The sequence below is a fragment of the Macaca nemestrina genome, chromosome X (genome assembly GCF_043159975.1).
Source record: "Macaca nemestrina isolate mMacNem1 chromosome X, mMacNem.hap1, whole genome shotgun sequence".
NCBI classification, from domain to species: domain Eukaryota; kingdom Metazoa; phylum Chordata; class Mammalia; order Primates; family Cercopithecidae; genus Macaca; species Macaca nemestrina.
This window is the reverse complement of record NC_092145.1, coordinates 79,127,124-79,152,250: the sequence shown is the minus strand read 5'-3', so window position 1 is coordinate 79,152,250 and position 25,127 is coordinate 79,127,124. Positions and strand designations below refer to the sequence as shown.

Below are 25,127 nucleotides of genomic sequence, written 5' to 3'. Positions count from 1 at the left end.
ACGAAAATTAATTCACGATGGACTAGAGACTTAAATGTTAGACCTAAAACCATAAAAACCCTAGAAGAAAACGTAGGGAATACCATTCAGGACATAGGCATGGGCAAGGACCTCATGTCTAAAACACCAAAAGCAATGGCAACAAAAGCCAAAATTGACAAATGGGATCTAATTAAACTAAAGAGCTTCTGCACAGCAAAAGAAACTACCATCAGAGTGAACAAGCAACCTACAGAATGGGAGAAAAGTTTTGCAATCTACTCATCTGACAAAGGGCTAATATCCAGAACCGACAAATAATTCAAAGAAATTTATGAGGAAAAAGCAAACAACCCCAACAAAAAGTGGGCAAAGGATATGAACAGACATTTCTCAAAAGAAGACATGCATACAGCCAACAGACACATGAAAAAATGCTCGTCATCACTGGCCATCAGGGAAATGCAAATCAAAACCACAATGAGATACCATCTCACACCAGTTAGAATGGCAATCATTAAAAAGTCAGGAAACAACAGGTGCTGGAGAGGATGTGGAGAAATAGGAACACTTTTACACTGTTGGTGGGATTGTAAACTAGTTCAACCATTGTGGAAAACAGTATGACGATTCCTCAAGGATCTAGAACTAGAAATACCATATGACCCAGCTATCCCATTACTGGCTATATACCCAGAGGATTATAAATCATGCTTCTATAAAGACACATGCACACGTTGTATATTGCAAGACTATTCACAATAGCAAAGACTTGGAATCAACCCAAATGTCCATCAGTGACAGACTGGATTAAGAAAATGTGGCACATATACACCATGGAATACTATGCAGCCATAAAAAAGGATGAGTTTGTGTCCTTTGTAGGTACACGGATGCAGCTGGAAACCATCATTCTCAGCAAACTCTCACAAGAACAGAAAACCGAACACCGGTACCATGCTGTTTTGGTTACTGTAGCCTTGTAGTATAGTTTGAAGTCAGGTCACGTGATGCCTCCAGCTTTGTTATTTTGATTTAGGATTTTATTGGCAACGTGGTCTCCTTTTGGTTCCATATGAACTTTAAAGCAGTTTTTTCCAATTCTGTCAAGAAAGTCATTGGTAGCTTGATGGGGATGGCATTGAATCTATAAATTACCTTGGGCAATATGGCCATTTTCATGATATTGATTCTTCCTATCCATGAACATGCTATGTTCTTCCATTTGTTTGCCTCCTCTTTTATTTCACTGAGCAGTGGTTTGTAGTTCTCCTTGAAGAGGTCCTTTACATCCCTTGTCAGTTGGATTCCTAGGTATTTTATTCTCTTTGAAGCAATTGTGAATGGAAGTTCATTCATGAATTGGCTCTCTGTTTGACTCACTGGTGTACAAGAATGCTTGTGATTTTGCACATTAATTTTGTATCCTGAGACTTTGCTGAGGTTTCTTAACAACTTAAGGAGATTTTGGGCTGAGATGATGGGGTTTTCTAAATATACAATCATATCGTCTGCAAATAGGGACAATTTGACTTCTTCTTTTCCTAATTGAATACCCTTGATTTCTTTTTCTTGCCTGATTGCCCTAGCCAGAACTTCCAACACAATGTTGAATAGGAGTGGTGAGAGAGGGCATCCCTGTCTTCTGCCAGTTTTCAAGGGGAATGCTTCCAGTTTTTGCCTATTCAGTATGATACTGGCTGTGGGTTTGTCATAAATAGCTCTTATTATTTTGAGATACGTTCCATCAATACCCAATTTATTGAGAGTTTTTAGCAGGAAGGGCTGTTGCATTTGTCAAAGGCCTTTTCTGCATCTATTGAGATAATCATGTGGTTTTTGTCTTTGGTTCTGTTTATATGCTGGATTACGTTTATTGATGTGTGTATGTTGAACCAGCTTTGCATCCCAGGGATGAAGCCCACTTAACAAAACAGAGATATAGACCAATGGAACAGAACAGAGCCCTCAGAAATAATACTACACATCTACAGCCATCTGATCTTTGACAAACCTGACAAAAACAAGAAATGGGGAAAGGATTCCCTATTTAATAAATGGTGCTGGGAAAATTGACTAGCCATAAATAGAAAGCTGAAACTGGATCCTTTCCTTACTCCTTATACAAAAATTAATTCAAGATGGATTAGAGACTTAAACGTTAGATCTAATACCATAAAAATCCTAGAAGAAAACCTAGGTAATACCATTCAGGACATAGGCATGAGCAAGGACTTCATATCTAAAACACCAAAAGCAACAGCAACAAAAGCCAAAATTGACAAATGGGATCTAATTAAACTAAAGAGCTTCTGCACAGCAAAAGAAACTACCATCAGAGTGAACAGGCAACCTATAGAATGGGAGAAAATTTTTGCAGTCTGCTTATCTGACAAAGGGCTAATATCCAGAACCTAGAAAGAACTCAAACAAATTTACAAGAAAAAAGCAAACAACCCCATCAAAAAATGGGCAATGAGTATGAACAGATATTTCTCTGAAGAAGACATACATATAGCCAACAGACACATGAAAAAATGCTCGTCATCACTGGCCATCAGACAAATGCAAATCAAAACCACAATAAGATACCATTTCACACCAGGTAGAATGGCGATCATTAAAAAAGCAGGAAACAACAGGTGTTGGAGAGGATGTGGAGAAATAGGAACACTTTTACACTGTTGGTTGGATTGTAAACTAGTTGAACCATTGTGGAAAACAGTATGATGATTCCTCAAGGATCTAGAACTAGAAATACCATATGACCCAGCCATCCGTTTACTGGGTATATACCCAAAGGATTATAAATCATGCTGCTATAAAGACACATGGACACGTATGTTTATTGCAGCACTATTCACAATAGCAAAGACTTGGAATCAACCCAAATGTCCATCAGTGAGAGACTGGATTAAGGAAATGTGGCACATATACACCATGGAATACTATGCAGCCAGAAAAAAGGGTGAGTTTGTGTCCTTTGTAGGGACATGGATGCAGCTGGAAACCATCATTCTTAGCAAACTATCACAAGAACAGAAAACCAAACATGGCATGTTCTCACTCATTGGTGGGAATTGAACAATGAGATCACCTGTACTCGGGAAGGGGAATATCACACTCCGGGGCCCACATGGGGAGGGGGGTGGGGGGTGGGATGGCATTGGGAGTTATACCTGATGTAAATGATGAGTTGATGGGTGGTGACGAGTTGATGGGTGCAGCACACCAGCATGGCACAAGTATACATACGTAACAAACCTGCACATTGTGCACATGTATCCTAGAACTTAAAGTATAATAATTAAAAAAAAAAAAAGCAAAGATACTAAAAAACAAAAAAAGAAAGAAAACCAAACACCGCATGTTCTCACTCATAGGTGGGAATTGAACAATGAGATCACTTGGACATGGGAAGGGGAACATCACACACAGGGGCCTATTATGGGGAGTGGGGAGGGGGGAGGGATGGCATTGAGAGTTATACCTGGTGTAAATGATGAGTTGATGGGTGCTGACGAGTTGATGGGTGCAGCACACCAACATGGCACAAGTATACATATGTAACAAACCTGCACGTTGTGCACATGTACCCTAGAACTTAAAGTATAATAAAAAATAAAAATAAAAAATAAAAAGAAGACATTCTTTAGTGACATTAAAAAAAAAAAAAAAAAAAAAAGACTACAAGACTCTGAGTCCTTAAATGGTATGGTCTTAGGAGATGTGTATATACTTCAACCCATCAGAAAAATTCAAGGGAATAATGTGACTCAAGACTAACTTAATAGGACTGAGCCTCTCATACATTTATAACTGAATTGAAAAAAAAAAACAAAAAAGAGAGACCCTATTCTCCTGGCCCAGTGCTCCCAGCCATACAGGGCAGGACCTTTTATATGTGCTTGATTTTTGTAATTATGAAATCTCATTTTAAAATTCAAGCAATATAAAGCAAAAGGTAAATGTCCACCCCACATATACATCTAACTTCTCACCTCCCCATTCCAAGGCACAACACCTCTTTGGTGTTTGGTATGTATCATTCCAGATCCTCTTATTTGTATATGTTTATACAAATATATGTACACCAGAGACATGAAAGATTTGTCATATTTTAACATTGTAAATTGTATCTCTTTTTAAAGGTAATATATTTACAAGGTTTAAAATCTGAAAGTATAGAAGAGTATACAGTGAAAAGTCTTCCTATACCTGTCCCCCAGCCACCCAGTTCTCCTCGCTAGAAGCAACCAACATCACAAAGCCATGACTTTGTTGTGTATCCTTTATGATTTTATACATATAAAATCACCCAAGTAGTATGTTTTTCCACAAGTAGCAGTATTCTATACACACTGTTTTGTACCTTACTTATTTTTCACTTACTATAAATTACCGTAATTTATTTAACCAGGCTGTCTCTGAGGAAAATTTATTTTTCCCCCTTCTCTTGCTAATACAAATAATGCTTCAATGAATAATTTTTATATATGTCATCAGCACAGGCACAAAAAATATCTATAGGATCAATTATATGAGGTGGAACTGCAAGGTCAAAAGGGATGTCTTTTGGTAGATACTGCCTAATTGCCATTAAGAATATTTGTATTTAATTTATATTCTCATCATCAATAAGTGAGAGTGCCTCTTTCATTGCCCTCTAGATTTTAAGATTTTTTTCAAGAGTTGTGTCCAGTGTTTAGCTGGCTACCCCTGAGAGTGTCTCTAATCGAGCCTTTGTGAAGTGCTATCATACTTTTTTCTCTTAGGCAATGCCTTTAAATGTTTTTTTCTTTTTTTTTTTAAATGTGTTATCTTTTGCAATTGTTTTGTTTCTTGGATTTTATGAGGTTTGTACGGGGAAAATTAGATGACTAAGTTATGTCAACTCATGTTCCTTCAGTATGGGAGTGTGAAATACTCGATTTTTAAAGAGATCAGGAGAAAACAATTTCATGTTTACCCTCTCATGATACACTTCAAGGGTAATGTGGTTAACGAATTTGGATCACCTGAGTGACTGAGAACTAAATTCTTACACTTGGCAGTATCTTAACACATTAACTATATTTTTAATTCCAATGGTTGAGATGGAAAGCATGGGACTTTAACTTGTTCCAGGTACTACTACACACCAACTAGTTCAATCATGGACTTGGAAACAGCTCGCTCCCATTCCTACATTACAAGGTTTCACAGAAATTATGGGTACTTTTAAATAAATGGGTAGAAAATGAAGGATTTTGAGGTTAAATGACTAAGTCGAGGTTATTGTATAAACTGGTAAAATAGGAACTATATCAATATTTTAGAGTAAGAGAGAGATCATTTGGTTCAACACTGATTTTGCAGAGAAGTAACTGAGGCCCAGAGGTGCAAGTGATTTAATCAGAATTACCCAGCAAAGTTATGGAAGCAATGGAACCAGAATCCAAGTTTCTTCAGTCCCAGTCCAGAGTGCTTTTTCCTAGAGCAGTGATTCTCAAATTTCAGTTTGCATCAGAGCCACCCATAAAGGTTATTAAGATGCTGCAGATCAGGGGGAAGTTTGTCAGCCAGACGGTGACATCTCTCTCTGAGCATAACACTTAGCAATAAAATGTTAATTCTAATATTTGAGTTCATTGCCTTACTTTACATTCTCTGCTTTACAAACTCTAACAAAAAGCTAGACCTTGTTTTTCAGCTATTTGAAGGAATGAAGATAATGGTGTAAGAGGCCCATAAGGTGTGCCCAAGGATCTCATTCTTCATGACAGTACAAGAATTGCTCAAGAGTTGATTCCCAACAGACGATGGAGACTACTGTGTTGCGGGGTGGGGAGCAAGGGTTGAAAAACTACCTATTGTGTACTATGCTTACTATTTGGGTGATGGGATCAATTGTACTCCAAACTTCACCATCATGCAAAATACCCAGCTAACAAACCTGCACATGTACCCCCTGAATCTACAAAAAAAGGTGAAATTATTTCTTAAAAAGAGTTGTTTCCATGATTTAGCTACCCTCTAGATTTCAAGATTTTCTCAAGAGTTGTGTCCAATGTTTAGTTGGCTGCCCACTGGGAATATCTCTAATGCTGGGATCAAATTCTGGTGCTAATACAAGATATTATGTTTTGAAAGGTCTTAGTTTTCCTCATTGATATCCACTTCAAAAGTTAGGGTTGTCTTCCAGGCATCCTAATTTCTTCTAATTATCCATTAGGCATCTACCACTCATCAATTTACATAAACCTTCTATGAAGCTGGTTAGATTATCAGTCTATACCAATTCTTTGGGAGTAATGAGTCTCAGAAGTTTGCCAGCCACTATGCAAAGCAGGGCTTCATATTAGTTGTCTTAAACAGCATTGTTAAGTTTCAAAGAGCTTTCTAGCACTCATGTATTGGAATCTGGTGAATGACATCAAGCTAACAACATACACAAACTTACGTTTATAAACTTTAATGATAGTCCCTTTCAGATTTTGTTTGTTCCATGCTGGCGAGGTCTCTCCTTTTGGGTCTGTTTTGGGCATTGAGGTGTTGTGCAAAATCCAGTAGGTCTGGAATCAGATGACTAGGTTTTGAACTCTGGATTTGCCCTTAGTAACTATATGTCCTTGAGAAGCTGGTTAACCTTGCTGATAATCATATGTGTATCTATATGATCACATGTATGTATACGTGTGTGTGTGTATATATATATGAATAAAATACCTGCTTGTCAAAGTTGTGGTAATTAATTGGCTTAAATGTGTGAAAGTATCTGACATACTCTAAGGACTTAATAAACCTGTTTTCTTCCTCTCACTTTCTCTTCAATCTTAGTGATTTGTTTTCTGAGACATGGTGATAAAAATTACACAGATTTTGGGGGCAGATGAACCATGGTTTTGTTAAACAAGAGAAAAAATGGGCCAGGCATGGTGGTTCATGCATGTAATCCCAGCCCTTTGGAAGGCTGATGTGGGAGGATTGGCCCAGGCAGAAAAGTAAGACCCTATCACTACAAAAAAATTACCTGGGCATGGTGGCACATGCTTGCAGTTCCAGTTACTTGGGAGGGAGAGGTGGGAAGATCACTTGAGCCCAGAAATTTGAGGCTGCAGTGAGCTATGATGGCACCACTGCACTCCAGCCTGGGTGATATAGTGAGACCCTGTCTCTAAAAAAATAAAAACTAAATTAAAAAAATAGAATAGTTTATTTCTAGTCCTCTTGTTGAAAATGCCTACCCACAAGTTCCATTGATTCACTGATCTTGGGGATAAGAAAGTACACAGGCCAATATGCCTTGGGGAATAATCTTTGGCTTCTTTCCTGGTTTAAAATGGGTAGTTGAAATATCATTATTCTGCCTGTATAATTTGGATTAAGTACTGCCCAATGCATTCAAATTGTCAGGGATATTCATAGAAGACTACACACACACACACACACACACACACACACACACACACACACACAAAGCAGACTCTCTATTGCCTATATGGTGGGTAGGGATTGTAAACTAGTTCTCTGCTGGCTAAGGAAGTGGAAGGGATTCTACCAATCACAACGTGGTTCCTTCAGAATGTATTACCTTTTGTTGATGTAACCAATAATTCCTCTATCTCATTAATATGATGTTGACTTAATTTATGTTAATTTCATACATTTTCAGAGTTGGAAGAAAACTTAGATACTATTTGATCTAATGTATTAAGAAGATGCATCAATCTGCTGTACATTATCCCTAATAATTGTTTACTCAGCTTTTGTGAACACCTGCAGTAATGGAGGAACTTAGCTCCTGGAACGGCCTATTCTATTGTTGGAAAACTCCAATTGTTAGACACATTTTCCTCATATCAAGTATAAATATATCTCCTCACAACTCCCTCCTATTGATTGTAATTTTGCTCCATGGGGAGGAATCACATTTGCTTAAAAGCAAAGAGACTTATACCCAGGCATTTAAAGATCTGTTATAGCTCAATAATAAGACAAACAGCTCAATAAAAGAGGGCAAAAGACTAAACAGACACTTCACATTAGAAGATATACAGATGGCAAACAAGCACATAAAAAGATTAGTTATTACAGAAGTGCAAATTAAAAACAATAAGGAGACTCCATTTCATACCTTATGGAATAGAATATAAGAAACTATCACCACCAACAACAAAAACAAACTTACAACACTAAATGATAACGAGGATGTAGAATAACGAGAACTCTCATATATCAATTATAGGAAAGCAAAATGGTAGAACTGCTTTGGAAAATACTTTGGCAGTTTCTTATAAGGTTAATCATCCACTTACCATATGACCCAAGAATCTCACAGCTAGGTATTTACTCAAGAGAAACAAAAACATGTATCTCCACAAAGGCTTGTACATATATATTCTTATATGAATATGAAATACTACTCAGCAATAAAAATAAGGTACTTCATACATACACTGACATCTTAAAAATATAGGATGCTAAGTGAAGAAAGCCTAATACAAAAGGCTCCATACTGTATGATTCAATTTATATAACTATGGAAAAGGTAAAACTAAAGGGACAGAAAACACCAGCAGTTGCCAGGGGTGGAGAGTGAGAGGATTTCTTGCGAATGGGGTAAAGGGAATCATTTGGGGTAATATAAATAATCTATAACTGTATAGTGGGTTTTTTTTTTTTTTTTTTTTTTTTTTTTTGAGACAGAGTCTCGCTCTGTTGCCCACGCTGGAGTGCAGTGGCGCAATCTCAGCTCACTGCAAGCTCTGCCTCTCGGGTTCACACCATTCTCCTGCCTCAGCCTCCTGAGTAGCTGGGACTACAGGCGCCCGCCACCACGCCTGGCTAATTTTTTTTTGTCTTTTAGTAGAGACGGGGTTTCACCGTGTTAGCCAGGATGGTCTCGATCTCCTGACCTCGTGATCCGCCCGTCTTGACCTCCCAAAGTGCTGGGATTACAGGCGTGAGCCACCGTGCCCAGCCATAGTGGTGGTTTTTACATTCCTGTTTACTACTGTCAAAACTTATCAACCTGTATACTCAAAAAGGGTGATACTGCATATAAATTATATCTCAATAAATCTGACAAAAACAAAGATCTAAAAATAGGTCTTTACCTTTGGTGTCTTTTCATCTTAGATTTTTTGACATTTGGCAAAAAAGATGATACATATTTATCTAAGTTGACTTCCCAGTCTAATATTTTTATTTTCCTCAATAGTCATACTCAAATGTGTTAGGACTTACAGGCTATAGGATTGAAAGCCGTGTTGATAGGTACACAGCTATGGTGGGAAGCAAAATCATGACTCTAAAACCTACCATTGGCTGCACTGTGGCTGATGTTTACACACACACACACACACACACACACACACACACACATATATATATAATCATTTTGGCTCAATATATGCTCCACCCATCAGTAACCTGATACAAGTGGAGACTGCAAGGCATGTTGGGAAAGGCAAAGGAGGATGGGAGGTCCAGCCCTGCCCACTGGAGAGAGACTTGTTGAAGCATAGGACAGGCAGAGCTTTGAAATGGTACATTTAGATGTAGCTATATCAAAAGTGACTTGTCAAAAAGTAAAGGGGAAAATTCACTTAAAAAATTAAAATGTGATGTATACAAAAGACACTACCAAACCTCACTCCATCTGTAACTCTGTAGTGACTACTAAGAACTTACCCTAAGTTATCAATTTCTGTATTATTTGCATTTTAAGAAGTTCAAGTACTTTCATAATCAAGAAAAAATATAAGCTTCAGTTTTAAGTTGATCATTAATGGTTAAATAGAAAATTGGCAGATAGGAGACAAAACTAACGTGCAGCTCCTACTTGGACAGACAAAACAGCATCTGGAGACTCACATTGTAAACTTTTGCTCCAAGAACCACAGCAAGAACATACCAGGAAAACCGAAAAAAAATCACAGACCGTTTGAAAGAAGCAGTTTGCTGCTGCAAATGCCATGAGACAGCTGAAAAACTGAGTTCCCAAAGTATGACAGAGAGAAAAGTCAACCTCCAAACATACATCCCCACTGGGAAACCTGAAAATCCAGACCACCAGAGAAGGATTTAACCTTACCTAGAGCTGAAATGGATTTAGGGAGCCAAGCAAAATATAAAAGTAGAAGAAGCAGTGGGAAGGGCCCTATAGGCACTCATGGTCCGCAGCTCCAGCCCAGGGAAGCCATTCCTGGCTTTATCTCACAGAGGTCCCTGGGGAAGGGAAGGCAACCAGCAAGAATTGTAGAGAGGCCACAGAATGAAAAAACTTCTAGCTGAACTCTGTAATAATTTCAACTGAACATGAATTTTCTTGAGCAGAAACCTGGCAGGGGGGAGTGATCAGGAAGCTCAGATATGAGCACAGAAGCCATAGGTGACCAGGTGGGCAGGCAGGCAAGGAAGGGTAAGACCTGAGCCCTGCATGTTTTCTCACTGGGGAGGCTGGCTTGTAGCCTGGGGCAAGATCTCAGCCCTGCTCACCAGCTGCCTGTATATAGATGTGCAGTTGGGAGGTGGGGCAAAGCAGGAATGAGATTGGCCTTGCTGGCTGCATGGAAGCTGGGTGAGGCCTGTCCCTGCCGGCTTTCCCCCACTTCCCTGGCAACTTGTTTGATGCAGCAGACAGCCATAATTCCCCTGGGAACATAACTCCATTGGTGAGAATCACCGTCCCTCCACCATCTCCCATAGTGGCTGCAGCAAGCCCCACCCAAGGAGAGTTTGAGCTCAGACTCACCTAACCTTGCCCTCACATGATGTTTTTCTTTAACTGCCCTGGTTGCCAAAGACAAAAGACAAACTCCTGGGAAACCAATGGCACTACCCATCACCTGAAAAACATGAGTACCCATCCTAGTCAATGTAGGGCAAGATTATATACCCTTCTACGACAGCAGAAGGCACTCTCTTCAAAGCACCACCTGCTGGAGTCCAGCCAACTCAAACCATTACAGCAACTTATAACAGAACAACCCTGCTCCAAAGAGGAAAAAACAAGAGCTAATTCCATGTCCTACAACACCCTGGCTAACTAGAGGTCCTGAGTCTGTCCACGTGACAACTTCACTGCTAGCATAACCAGCATTTGAAAAAAACAGCACACTAAACAAAACTATAAGCAAGGACTTCTACAGAGTCCACTTCACTCCCCTGCCACCTGCAGTGGAACAGGTGCTGGAATCCATGACTGGGAGACCTGAAGATGGATCAAGTCACAGGACTCTTTGCAGACATTCCCCAGAAACAGCCTGGAGCCTGGTAGCTCCAATGGGAGGCTAGACTCGGAAGAACAATAAGAATCACTGCAGTCTGATTCTCAGGAAGCTGTATCCCCAGAGAAAGAAGGAGAGCACCACATCAAGGGAACACTCTGTGGGACAAAAGAATCTGAAGATCAGCCATTGAGTTCCAAATCTTTCCACTGAAACAGTCTACCCAAATAAGAAGGAACCAGAAAAACAATTCTGGTAATATGACAAAACTAGGTTCTATAATATCACCAAAAGATCACACTAGCTCTCCAGCAATTGATCCAAACCAAGAAGAACTCTCTGAACTGCACATAAAGAATTCAGAAGGTTGATTATTAAGCTACTCAAGGAGGCACCAGAGAAAGGTGAAAACCAGCTTAAAGAAATTAAAAAACAATACAAAATATAGATGAAAAAGTCCAGAGTGAAATAGAGATCATAAAAGACAAACACAACTTCTCGAAATGAAAGACATACTTAAAGAATTACAAAATACACTGGAAAGTTTCAACAATAGAATTGAACAAAGAGAAGAAAAAACTTCAGAGCTCGAAGAGAAGGTTTTCAAATTAAACCAATCTGACAAAGACATAGAAAAAAATTAAAAAATGAATAAAGCCTTCAAAAAGTTTGAGTTATGTCAAATGTCCAAACATAAGAATAACTGTTGTTCCTGAGGAAAGAAAATCTAAAAGTTTGGACAACTTATTTGAGAGAATAATCGAGAAAAACTTCCCTGGTCTTTCTACTGATCTAGACATCCGAATACAAGAAGCCAAGAACACATGGGCAATTCATTGCAAAAAGATCATCACCTAGGCATATAGTCATCAGGTTACCTAAAGTCAAGATGAAGGAAAGAATCTTAAGAGCTGTGAGGCAGGAGCACCAGGTAACCTATAAAGAAAAACCTAGCAGATTAACAGAAGATTTCTCAGCAGAAACCCTGCAAGCCAGAAGGGATTGGGGTCCTATCCTTGGCCATCTTAAACAAAATAATTGTCTGTCAAGAATTTTGTATCTGGCAAAACTAAGCTTCATAAATGAAGGAGAAATAAAGGCTTTTCCACAAAAACAAATGCTGAGAGAATTTGCCATTACCAAGCCAGCTCTACAAGAAATGTTAAAAGGAGCTCTATATCTTGAAACAAAACCTCAAAATACACCAAAATAAAATTTCCTTAAAGTATAAATCCTACAGGACATATTAAAAAAAAAACCGTAATGAAAAAGAAAAACAAGGTATTCAGGTAACAACTAGTATAATGAATAGAACATTACTTCACATCTCAATACTAAAGTTGAATGTAAATGGCCTAAATAATCTATTTAGAAGACACAGAATGGCAGAATGGATAAAAATCTACCAACCAAGTATCTCCTGTTTTCAAGAGACTCACCTAAGACATAGGGACTCACATAAACTTCAGGTAAAGGCATGGAAAAAGACATTCAATGCAAATGGAAACTAAAAGTGAACCAGAGTAGCTATTCTTGTATCAGACAAAACAGACTTTAAAGGAGCAACAGTTTAAAAAAGACAAAGAGAGACACTGTATAATGGTGAAATATTTAGGGCAACAGGAAAATATAGCAATCCTAAATATATATGCACCTAACACTTGTGCTCCCAAATTTATGAAACAATAACTATTAGACCTAAGAAACAAGATAGATGGCAACACAGCAATAGTGGGGGACTTCAATACTCAACTGACAGCACTAGACTGGTCACCAAGACAGAAAGTCAACAAAGAAACAATGGATTTAAACTATATACCCTACAACAAATGGAATTAACAGATATTTACAGAATATTCTACTGAACTACTGCAGAATATACATTCTTTTCATCAGCACGTGGAACATTTTGCAAGATAGATCATATGATAGGACACAAAAAAGTCTCAATAAATTTAAGAAAATTGAAATTATATCAAGTACTCTCACAGACAATAGTGGAATCAAATTGGAACTTAACTCCAAAAGGAACCTTCAAAACTATACAAATACATGGAAATTAAATAATCTGCTCCTCAGTGATCTTTGGATCAACAATAAAATCAAGATGGAAAGGAAATAATTCTTTGGACTGAATAATAATAGTGACACAACATATCGAAATTTCTGGGATACAGCAAAAGCAGTGCTAAGAGGAAAGTTTGTAACATTAAGCACCTACACCAAAAAGTCTGAAGAGTGCAAACAAACAATCTAAGCTCACACCTCAAGAAACTAGAGAAACAAGAACAACCCAAAGCAAACCAAACCAAGTGGAAGAAAAAAAAGTAACAAAGATCAGAGCAGAACTAAATAAAATTGAAACAAAAAATACAAAAGAGAAATGAAACAAAAAGCTGGATATCTGAAAGATAAAATCAATAGACCATTAGTGAGATTAACCAATATAAAAAGAGAGAAGTACAAATAAGCTCAATTAGAAACAAAATAGGAAATATCACAAATGATAGCACAGATATACAAAAGATCATTGAAGGCTACTATGAATACCTTCATGACCACAAACTAGAAAACCTAGAGAAGATGGATAAATTCCTAGAAATATTCAAGCTTCCTAGATTAAACCAGGAAGAAATAGAATCTCTGAACATACCAATAACAAGTAGCAAGATAGAAAGAGTAATACAAAAAATGCTAACAAAAAGAAATCCAGGACCAGATAAATTCACAGCTGAATTCTATCAGACATTCAAAGAAGAATTGGTACCACTCCTACTGAAACTATTCAAAAAGACAGAGACAGAGGGAATCCTCCCTAAATCATTCTATAAAGCCAGTATTGTCCTAATACCAAAACCAGGAAAGGATATAACAAAAAAAGAAAACTACAAACCAATATCCCTGATGAATAGAGATGCAAAAATCCTCAACAAAATACTAACAGAATCCAACAGCATATCAAAAAGATAATTCACCATGATCAAGTGGTTTCCTACCAGGGATGAAGGGTTGGTTTAACATACACAAATCAATAAATGTGATACACCATATAAATAGAATTAAAAACAAGAATCATACGATTATCTCAACAGACACAGAAAAAGCATTTGATGAAATCCAGCATCCCTTTATGATTAAAACCCTCAGCAAAATCAGTATAGAAGGGACATACATTATGGCAATGAAAGCCATCTATGACAAACCCACAGCCAATATTATACTGAATGGGGAAAAACTGAAAGCATTCCTTCTGAGAACTAGAACAAGACAAGGATACTCACCTTCTTTTTTTTTTTTTTTTTTTTTTTTTTTTTTTTTTTTTTTTTTTTTTTTTTTGAGACAGTGTTTTGCTCTTGTTGCCCAGGCTGGAGTACAATGGCATGGTCTTAGCTCACTGCAACCTCTGCCTCCCAGGTTCAAGTGATTCTCCTGCCTCAGCCTCCCAGGTAGCTGCGAATACAGGCATGCACCACCACGCCAGGACAATTTTGTGTTTTTTGTAGAGACAGCGTTTCTCCATGTTGGTCAGGCTGGTCTCAAACTCCTGACCTCAGGTAATCTGGCAGCCTCGGCCTGCCAAAGTGTTGGGATTACAGGTGTGAGCCACCGTGCCCGGCCGCCCACTTTTACCACTTATAATCAACATAGGATAGGAAGTCCTAGCTAGAGCGATCAGACAAGAGAAAGAAATAGGTAAAGAGAAAATAAAAAATCCAAATCGATAGAGAAATTCAAACTGTTGCTGTTCACCGATGATATGATCACATACCTAGAAAACCCTAAAGACTCATCCTAAAAGCTCCAGATCTGATCAATGAATGCAGTAGTGTCTGCATACAAAATCAATTTATATAAATCAGTAGCACTGCTATACACCAACAAAGCCCAAGCTGAGAATCAAGTCAAGAACTCAACTCCTTTTACAACAGCTGAAAAAAACAAGAAGTTAGGAATATACCTAACCAAGGAGGTGAAAGACCTCTACAAGGAAAACTACATAACACTGCTGAAAGAAGTCATATAAAAAAGAAGTCATAGATGACACAAACAAGTAGAAACACATCCCATGCTCACGGATGGGTAGAATCAATATTGTGAAAATGACCATACTGACAAAAGCAATCTACAGATTCAATGCAATTCCCATCAAAATATCATCATTATTCTTCACAGAGCTAGAAAAAAAATCCTGAAATTCATATGAAACCAAAAAAGAGCCCGCATAGCCAAAGAAAGACTAAGCAAAAAAGAAATCTGGAGGTATCACATTACCCAACTTCAAAGTATACTACCAGGCTACAGTCAACAAAACAGCATGGCACTTGTATAAAAACAGGCACACAGACCAATGGAACAGAATAGAGAACCCAGAAATAAAGCCAAATACTGACAGCCAACTGATCTTTGACAAGAAAACAAAACACAAAATGGGGAAAGGACACCCGATTAAACAAATGGTGCTGGGATAGTTGGCAAGCCACATGTAGAAGAATGAAAGTGAAGCCTCATCTCTCACTGTATACAAAAATCAATTCAAGATGGATCAAAGACTTAAACTAAGACCTGAAATCATAAAAATTCCAGAAAACAACATGGGAAAAACTCTTCTAGACTTTGATTTAGGCAAAGAGCTCATGACCCAGAACCCAAAAGCAAACTCAACAAAAACAAAGATAAATAGATTGGACTTAAACTAAAAATCTTTTGCACAGCAAAATAAATATTCAGCGAAGTAAACAGAAAATCCAAAGAATGGGAAAAATGTTTTTAAACTATGCATCTGATGACGGACTAATATCCAGAATCTACAAGGAACTCAAGCAAATCAGCAAGAAAAAACAAATAATCCCATTAAAAAGTGAGCTAAAGGCCGGGTGCGGTGGCTCAAGCCTGTAATCCCAGCACTTTGGGAGGCCGAGACGGGGGGATCACGAGGTCAGGAGATCAAGACCATCCTGGCTAACACGGTGAAACCCCGTCTCTACTAAAAAATACAAAAAAACTAGCGGGCGAGGCGGCGGGCGCCTGTAGTCCCAGCTACTCGGGAGGCTGAGGCAGGAGAATGGCGTGAAACCGGGAGGCGGAGCTTGCAGTGAGCAGAGATCGCGCCACTGCACTCCAGCGCGGGCAACAGAGCGAGACTCCGTCTCAAAAAAAAAAAAAAAAAAAAAGTGAGCTAAAGACATGAATATACAATTTTAAAAAGAAGATATACAAATGACCAACCAACATGAAAAAATGCTCAACATTACTAATGATCAGGGAAATGGAAGTCAAAACACAATGAGATACCACCTTATTCCTGCAAGAATGGCCATAATTTAAAAATCAAAAAACAATAAATGTTGGCATGAATGTGGTAAAAAGGGAACACTTTTACACTGCTAATGGGAAGGTAAACTATTACAACCACTATGGAAAACATTACGGAGATTCCCTAAAGAACTGAAAGATCTACCATTTGACTCAGCAATCCCACTACTATGTATCTTTGGTTTAAAATAAAAGAATAAAATAAGTCATATGAAAGACACTTGCACATGTATGTTTATAGCAGCACAATTCACAACTGCAAAAATATGAAACCAGCCTAAATGCTCATCAGCCAATGAGTGGATAAAGAAAATGTGATGTATACATACCATGGAATAATACTTAGCCATTAAAATAAAAGAATGGCATTTTGAGCAATCTGGATGGAGTTGGAGACCATTATTCTAAGTGAAGTGTCTCAGAAATAGAAAACCAAACATCATATGTTTTCAGTTATAAGTGGGAGCTAAGTTATGAAGATGCAAATGCATTAAGAATGGACTCTGGGGATTTAGGGGAAGGATGGCAGTGGGGTGAGGGATAAAAGGCTACACACTGGGTTCAGTGTACAGTTTGGGTGATGGGTGCACCAAAATCTCAAAAATCACAGATAAAGTACTTATCTATGTAACCAAACACCACCTGTTCCCCCAAAACTACTGGAATAATAATAATAATATATGATTAAATAAATCTAGTATACCCATACTATGAAATACTCTGAGATCATTTAAAAATGAAATATATTTGTATATAGTAACATGGAAATACATTTATGATATATTCTTAAGTAAAAAATATAGTTTTGGAAAAATAGGCACAGTATCACTCAATTAAAATAAACAACCAAGTCTATATAAATATACACATTTATACTTATATGTTTCTATGTGAATGCAAAGAAAAAGATCTCAAATACAAATAAAATTAAATATAGCAGTTGTCTATGAATAGTGATAGAGGAGGTAGTGTAAAGATAATTGGAAATTTTCATTTTCTAGATTTCTATATTGTTTGACTTTTCAATAAATATTTTTGTAACAAAAATATCAATATTTAAACGTCTTTTAGAAGTGGGTTAGCATCTAAGGGAGGCTTTTATCTGACCTCTAAACTTTAATTATAAAGTAATTTTACAATAATAAATATAAAATATTATTGAGAGCACTGAGATATGTAATAAAAACCAACCTGAAGATTTCCTATACATTCTGAAGGTGAGTCTAAAAGATCATACTGTAGCCCAGACATTTTACTCTCAGTGCCCTCTCACCTTCCTGATGTTTAATATATTACCAATAAATTAAGGTTAGCATAATTGAGAATCTGACACAAAGCAGATCTTTCTTTTATTTTTAAACTTTTATTTTAGGTTCGGGGGCACATGTGAAGGTTTCTTATATGGGTAAACTTGTGTCACTGGGGTTTGTTGTATAGATTATTTTGTCACCCAGGTATTATTAATCTTAGTACCCAATAGTTATTTTTTTCTGTTCCTCTGCCTCCTGCCACCCTCCATCCTCAAGTAGACCCCAGTGTCTGTTGTTCTCTTCTTCATGGTTCATGAGCTCTCATTGTTTAGCTCCCACTTATAAGTGAGAACATGCAGTATTTGGTTTTCTGTTCCTGTGTTAGTTTGGTAAAGATAATAGCCTCCAGCCCCATCCATGCTGCCACGAAAGACATGATCTCACTCTTTTCTATGGCTGCACAGTACTTCATGGTGTGTATGTACCAGATTTTATTTATCCAATCTGTCACTGATGGGTATTTAGGTTGATTCCACATCTTTGCTATTGTGAATAATGCTGCAATGATCACTTGCCTGCATGTGTCTTTATGGTAAAATGATTTATATTACTCGGGGAATATACACCCAGTAATGGGATTGCTGGGTTGAATGGTATTTCTGTTTTTAGGTCTTTGAGGAATCACCACGCTGTCTTCCACAGTTGTTGAACTAATTTACACTCCCACCAACAGTGTGTAAGTGTTCCCTTTTCTCCACAATCTCACCAGCATCTATTATTTTTTGACTTTTTAATAGTAGCCATTCTGAGATGGTATCTCATGGTGGTTTTGATTTGTATTTCTGTAATGATCAGTGATATTGAGCTTTTATTCACATTTGTTGGCCACATGTATGTCTTCTTTTGAAATTGTCTGTTCATGCCCTTTGCCCACTTTTTAATGGGATTATTTGATGTTCTCTTGTAAATTTAAGTTCTTTATAGCTGGTGGATATTAGACTTTTTTCAAGTGAATAGTTTGCAAAAATTTTCTTCCATTCTGTAGGTTGTCTCCCATTCTGTAGGTTGTTTACTCTGTTGATAGTTTCTTTTGCTGTGCAGAAGCTCTTCAGTTTAATTAGATCCCATTTGTCAATTTTTACTTTTGTTAGAAGCAATATTTCTACACTTTGGATTTTCAAATGGAAACCTAATATTCTTATATCAGTTTGCTAGGGCTGCCATAATAAAGTGACACAGACTGGGTCTCTAAACGGCAGAAATTTATTGTCTCACAATTCTGGAGGCTAGAAGTTCAAGATAACAGTGTCAGCAGGACTGGCCACTTTGAAGGCCTCTCTTCTTGGCATATAGATAGTCATCTTCTCCCTGTGTCTTCACGTGGTCTTCCTTCTGTACCTATGTGTATCCAGATTTCCTTTCCCTATAAGGACATCAAACTGGATTATGGCCCACCCTAGTTGACCTCAGTTTAACTTAACTACCTCTTTAAAGGCCTTATACAAATAGTCACATTCTGAAGTACTAAAAGTAAGGGCTTAAACAGATGAATTTTGAGGGGACACAAGTTGACCCATAACAGTTCTGTTATTTAGAAATTACATCTATTTCTGAAAAGGTAAATAATGACAACCATTTTATGAATGAAATCAGAAAATTCAGTATGCAAAACATTTAAAATGCAAATTAATTATTAGATGAGTTGAACTTTTGTTTAAAATGATTAATGGACCTTTTTACAGAAGAGCAACTGTGGGCAATGCATTACTCTTGATTGTATGTGCATCGTCTGATGGATCATGCCTAAAGTTCATCTCATTCCTAAATTTATCTCTTAATCATCACCTCATCCCTGGACTCTACTAAATCCCTAAGCTCCAGATCATCCCAGATTTTTACTTCAAGGGTAGAGGAGGGAAGATTTCCCAGTCATGATCTTCAAAATATGGATAGTATGATGCTGAATGAAATCATTTATGCAATATACTTATGAAAGCAAAATAAATACATTATTATCATGTTTTTAAAAGTATGATCTATGGGAAAACATATGAACTCACATATTTTAAAAAGATCTAGTATTTGATGGCACAACAGGGTGAAACAGTCAACAATATTTTATTATATATTTAAAAATAAATGGTATAACTGGAATATTTATAATACAAAGAAATAATAAATCTTTGAAGTGATGGATATCCCATTTACCCTGGTGTGATTATTACACATTGTATGCCCATATCAAAAAATCTCATGTACCCCCTAAATATATACACCTACTATCTATCCACAAAAATTAAAAAAGAAAAAAGAATATCTGAATCCTGCGAAACCAAGGCAGATTATATATATAGATGTGTGTGTATATATATACACACACACACACATAAAAATAATATTCAGGACTGTGATTCAGATGACCTGAAGTTTAGTTCTTTCTGTGCAGGAGAATCAGCATAACTAGGTCAATATATTTTACTTCTTTGGTTCTCAATTGTTCTCCCTATAAAATACAAATGTATGGATTTTGACAATCTATTCACAAAAGTAGTCATAAGGAATTATAATCCTGAAATATGTTATGCTTCTTAGAAGGAAGATCTTCCAGATCCTCTCCAATGTTAATAACAATAATAATAATCATCATAATACTATTAACTATTATTTTGTATTTATCATGTGTCAGGCACTATACCAAGAGATTTACACACATAATCTCATTAGTCCTCAAAATAACCATGAAAGGTCACAGAGGAAGAAAGTGAAATCTAGGGAAGTTCCCCAAGATCACATATACAGTAAGTGGCAAAGTCAATACTTGAGCCGAGGTAGATCTAACACCAAAGTCTGGTTATTTGCTACTGATACGATGCTTTTTAACAGTGCATTAGAGAGTGAAATTTATCAGGAATTGTATTAGTTTCCTAGGGCTGTGGTAATAAATGACCACAAGCTGGGTGGCTTAAAATAACAGAAATTTATTCTCTCAGAGTTCTGGAAGCTAGAAGTCTGAAATCAAGGTGTAGGCAGGGCCATACGCTTGCTGAAATGCCCAGGGGAGTATCCTTCTTTGCCTCTTCCTAGTTTCTGGAGGTTGCTGGCAATCCATAGTGTTATTTGGCTTGTGGCAGCATAACTCCAGCCTCTGTCTCCATCTTCATATGGCTGTCCTCTCTCTGTATGTGTCTGTATATGCAAATTTCCCTCTTCATATAAGGATACCAATTACTGTATTAGGGCTCACTTGAATCCAGTACGGCCTTATCTTAACTTGATTACATCTGAAAAGACCCTCTTTCCAAATAAGGTCACATTTACAAGTTCCAGGTGGATGTGAATTTTAGTGAGACACTCTACAACCCAGTACAGGAATTATTAAGTAGATAAGAAATGGGAAAACTTTTGCAGTATGTTTGACTATGGTTTTCTCAAGCTTTGGAGACTGAAAGGTTATGTTATTTGAGGCTTTAATTTCACTGCTTTTTGTTTTCTTTGCCAATGCCAAATAATGTTCCTACCAGCAGTCATATACTGCATTGTATTTTACTTTAATAGTGCAGTATAATTTGAAACCTATTACACAGAATTGTGAAAATATAATTTCAAGATGAGCGACTGTGGGCAATGCATTATTCTTGATTATATGTGAATCGTCTGATGGATCATGCCTAATGTTCATCTCATTCCTAAATTCATCTCTTAATCATCACCCCATCCCTAGACTCTAAGCTCCAGATCATCCCAGATCTGTCACAGATCCACAGGGTTAGAAGGGACCCCAGATAGTCATTAGACTATGAATCTGTTTCTGGTCAAGTCTCACTGGCTTATGCCATTATTCCTATTATGGTACAGTATCATCTAAGCCTCTACTCAATTTGTCTTGAAAATGTATTGTGGAAAATATTTGTATATAATTATTAAATATTTTATTCAGAAGATGATCTCTGACCTTAAGGGCCATGCATAAGAATAAGAGGCAACTCAAGACTTTCTCTAATGTTGTAATAATAGTAGGAAACATGTACTGAATCACCAGTATGTTCTGTTTACCACTGTTCTAAGTGCTCTACATACATTTACTCATTATATTTTCAAAATTCTGTGTAATAGGTAGTATTATTTTTATTCTATACATGAATAAAATGAGCACAAAGAGGTAAAATAATTTACTAGGAAATAGCAGAGCCAGGATTTGAATTCAGACAGTCTAGCTACAGAACTCACACTTTTGTATACTATGGTCTACTGTCTTCCAAACACTCTGCTCTCTTGCCTCTGTAGCCAATGCCTTTGTTGGATGAATAACAGCAAATTGGAGCTTTAAAACAGCATAATATGAATGCTAGGTAGGTTAACGAATTATAACAATTAATTCCCCTGAAGTGAGAATTAAAACTGGCTATATAAAGTAGCTACATAAACACTCACAGTTATTACTGATAAAATAATGTAAAGCTAAAGGTTTATTAAGACTAATGATTAGCTTACACCTTTTAAAATGGAAAATGCCACAATCTCTTTAGAAAGGTAGTATATTTTGCAGGTCAAGCCAAGATGGTGGTGAGGAGCAGAGAGGAGCACAATAAATATACTGGAACTGTGATGGTGAAGGAGTTACCCTTTAAAGTCTCTTCTGGGGCCTTTACTCCATGCCTTAAAGAGGAGATGGATTGGGCAGAAAGGCAACATACCTAGGACAACAGTGTTGAACAGAGACAGCCTAGGGTCACTATGTCAGAGTGCTTACCTGTGTCCTTCTCTGTCATAAATCCTGATAATTTCCAATTTTTGTCCTACAGCCAAAAGGGACACCGAAAATGTTCTTCTCTATCTCTGGGTAAGCTTCCTGAAAAATCATCACTCTAAACTTTCTCCTCACCTAAGTGTATTCCTGGGAAAATTGCTCAGTGTATAGGCTTTTATGTTATTTACTTTCAGATGAAAATAAGGACACAGGTCCTGATCAATACAATTTACAACATCCTCTTACCTTTTTCTGCTGGGCTCAAAACAGTCACTGTGAAGAGAGAGGAGAGAGAGAGAAAGAGACAGAGAGAGAGAGAGAGAGAGAGACAGAGAGAGAGAGAGAGAGATGGGTGAGAGAGAGAGAGAAAGAGAGAGAGAGAGATAAATTAGTTATATTTAAAAAGTCTTGTCTAACTCATTTTCCACAGCATCATTTGAGTAATTTATATAATAGTACTTTAGGAAACCACTAGCTAAAGATGAGGGAAGGCAAGGGTGATTACACTCCATCCTTTGCTATCTTCCTTTGTCTTAAACCTTCAGCAAGGCTTTCAATCATGAGAAGCTGTTTAATCAAGATGATTTTCAACGTTTCTTTCTCCATTGGGCTCTAATAAGCCAAGTATAGATCCACCAATAAAAGGTCTATGTAAACATGGTTTATTTAAACAAACAAAAGATGGTTTTCATACAAAATGATCAACAGTTAAGGATCAGAAAAATAGGGAAAAAGTCCAAACAGAGAATGAGACTACATTCTAGGAGCTATTTCTTCAGGCCTTTCATTAGTCATACTTTCTTTTTTTCTTCACATATAGGTCTATTTTATTGAGTCTTAAAAAATCTCCTTTTAATGATTATTTGAATGGATTTGTTACTACAGTTACATTTAATCTGTGTTAAAAATCTGACGAGACAATGTTTTTCTTTTTTCTAATGAGTCCGCCTGAAGATTGATATCAACTCCTTGTTGTTTTTGTTTTCCAGTTAAACAATCAATACTGGTTAAGAGTGCTTAAAAGAGGCACATACTTTACTTTCCCAATACAAACTGAAGTGGAAAAGAAGCATTGATCAGTCAACCTGGGACTTCATGATTTTGTACATACATGCTGCATGACTGCATTGGTTCCACTAGGCCCTGAATCAGGCTAGTAACATTTCTTTTTAAAAAACTTTAAAATGAAGTGAGAGAGAAAGCAGAGTTGCTTGGAGACCAATATTAATAAGGAGTAGCTGATAAATTGCTGTTTGGTATGTTTCCTATCCCTGGCTGAACACTAAACAAGAAGTGGAGGTCCTAACTCCCATTTGTTGGCTACTTACTAAAGTACTGTGGGTGAGGGAAGATTACTTAGTACTTGTAGATAGTGAGATGAGACATGTGTATACAGAAGGAGTGGCAACTGGTGAATTCTCCAGATGGGGAACAGCTCTCTGTAAATAACTGCAGAACTTTTAAGTACAAATGGGATTGGTTTATATGATCCAAGAGCAGAGGGCAGAAATAGAACCAATAGTTTAAAGCTGCAGGTTAACACATTTTAGCTCAGTATTAGAAAAAATAATGACAACGATAATGACAATGACAATGGCTAGCAGCCTTGGGAAAAAGTGTTTCCCATTACATACACTCGGAAATGTTGTAGAGGACATTCAGACACTAGTTTGGCAGTGGAATTGACTTGTAAAGTCTTTATTACCTCTGAAATTGTGTAGGAAGTAAGTCTAAGGGAAAAATATATTGTTTTGCTAACTTCCCTTTCGGAAATTACATACTTTTGAGGACAAAAGGACATCTATTCTAAAAGATGTGGCACTTATCTTGGTACTTCTGCCTTTCCTGTATTTTTCTAATAATGCCTTTCGCACTATTAAAGAAAAAGGCTAGAATATTTCAGTCATATTTAAAATGAAAATGTTACAAGAGTCACAACAAACTTTTACAAAATGAATCTTTTATCACAAATCTCATGGGTAAGTGTACATTTAGTCATTCTATGGGCAACTAGGCATGCAGATTTTAGAGTGATGTGGTGATACATGTAATTACACACCTGCTCTGTTTCTTTAAGTTTCATTCACTACTAGGGGTTAAATGATTGGAGTTATCATCAAATAGCTTTTTGCACTGTCTCTCCTTTTTTCTTTCATTATTTACTAATTCTTTGCAAGTAGGTATGGAGAAAAGTTAAGGAAGAGGGGTGTATATGGAATAGTTTTTCATCACAGACAACTGGTGTTAAAACCAAAGCATAGTTTATAATTTCCTTTAAATAGGTGCATATTGTAGGGTTCACAAAAGTACACAAGTAGAAAAAGCCTAATTTGGGGCTAGATGGAAATGGTCAACACTCGTAGAAAGGACACTGAAGAAACTCTATAGCAGTGCCATCCAATAGAAATGATGTGAGCCAGGTAGTTTAAATTTTCTAGTAGGAACATTTTTTTAAAAAGTTAAAGAATGCCAAGTGAACTTAATTTAAAAAAATGTATTTTACTGATATATCAAAATATTTTCATTTCAACATGTTATCCACATAAAAATTATTGTGATAGTTTATATTCTTTTTTTCACTAAGTTTGGGAATGCTGGTGTATATTCTATGCTTCCAGAACATCT

At 37.0% G+C, this 25,127-nt stretch overlaps 1 protein-coding gene across 4 annotated transcripts in view; it reads right to left on the bottom strand.

Annotated features, from left to right (window-relative positions):
• LOC105496929 (zinc finger DHHC-type palmitoyltransferase 15) overlaps nt 1–25,127 on the bottom strand; it is a 199,384-nt gene that overhangs the window by 147,020 nt on the left and 27,237 nt on the right. For 3 of the 4 annotated variants that reach the window (XM_011767565.3, XM_071088380.1, XM_011767564.3), the window contains exon 2: nt 22,749–22,775. The exons of the other annotated variant lie outside the window; for it this stretch is intronic. In XM_011767565.3, coding sequence (XP_011765867.1) covers nt 22,749–22,775 — 27 coding nt within the window. The remainder of the gene's footprint in view (nt 1–22,748; nt 22,776–25,127) is intronic. 4 annotated transcript variants of the gene reach the window in all.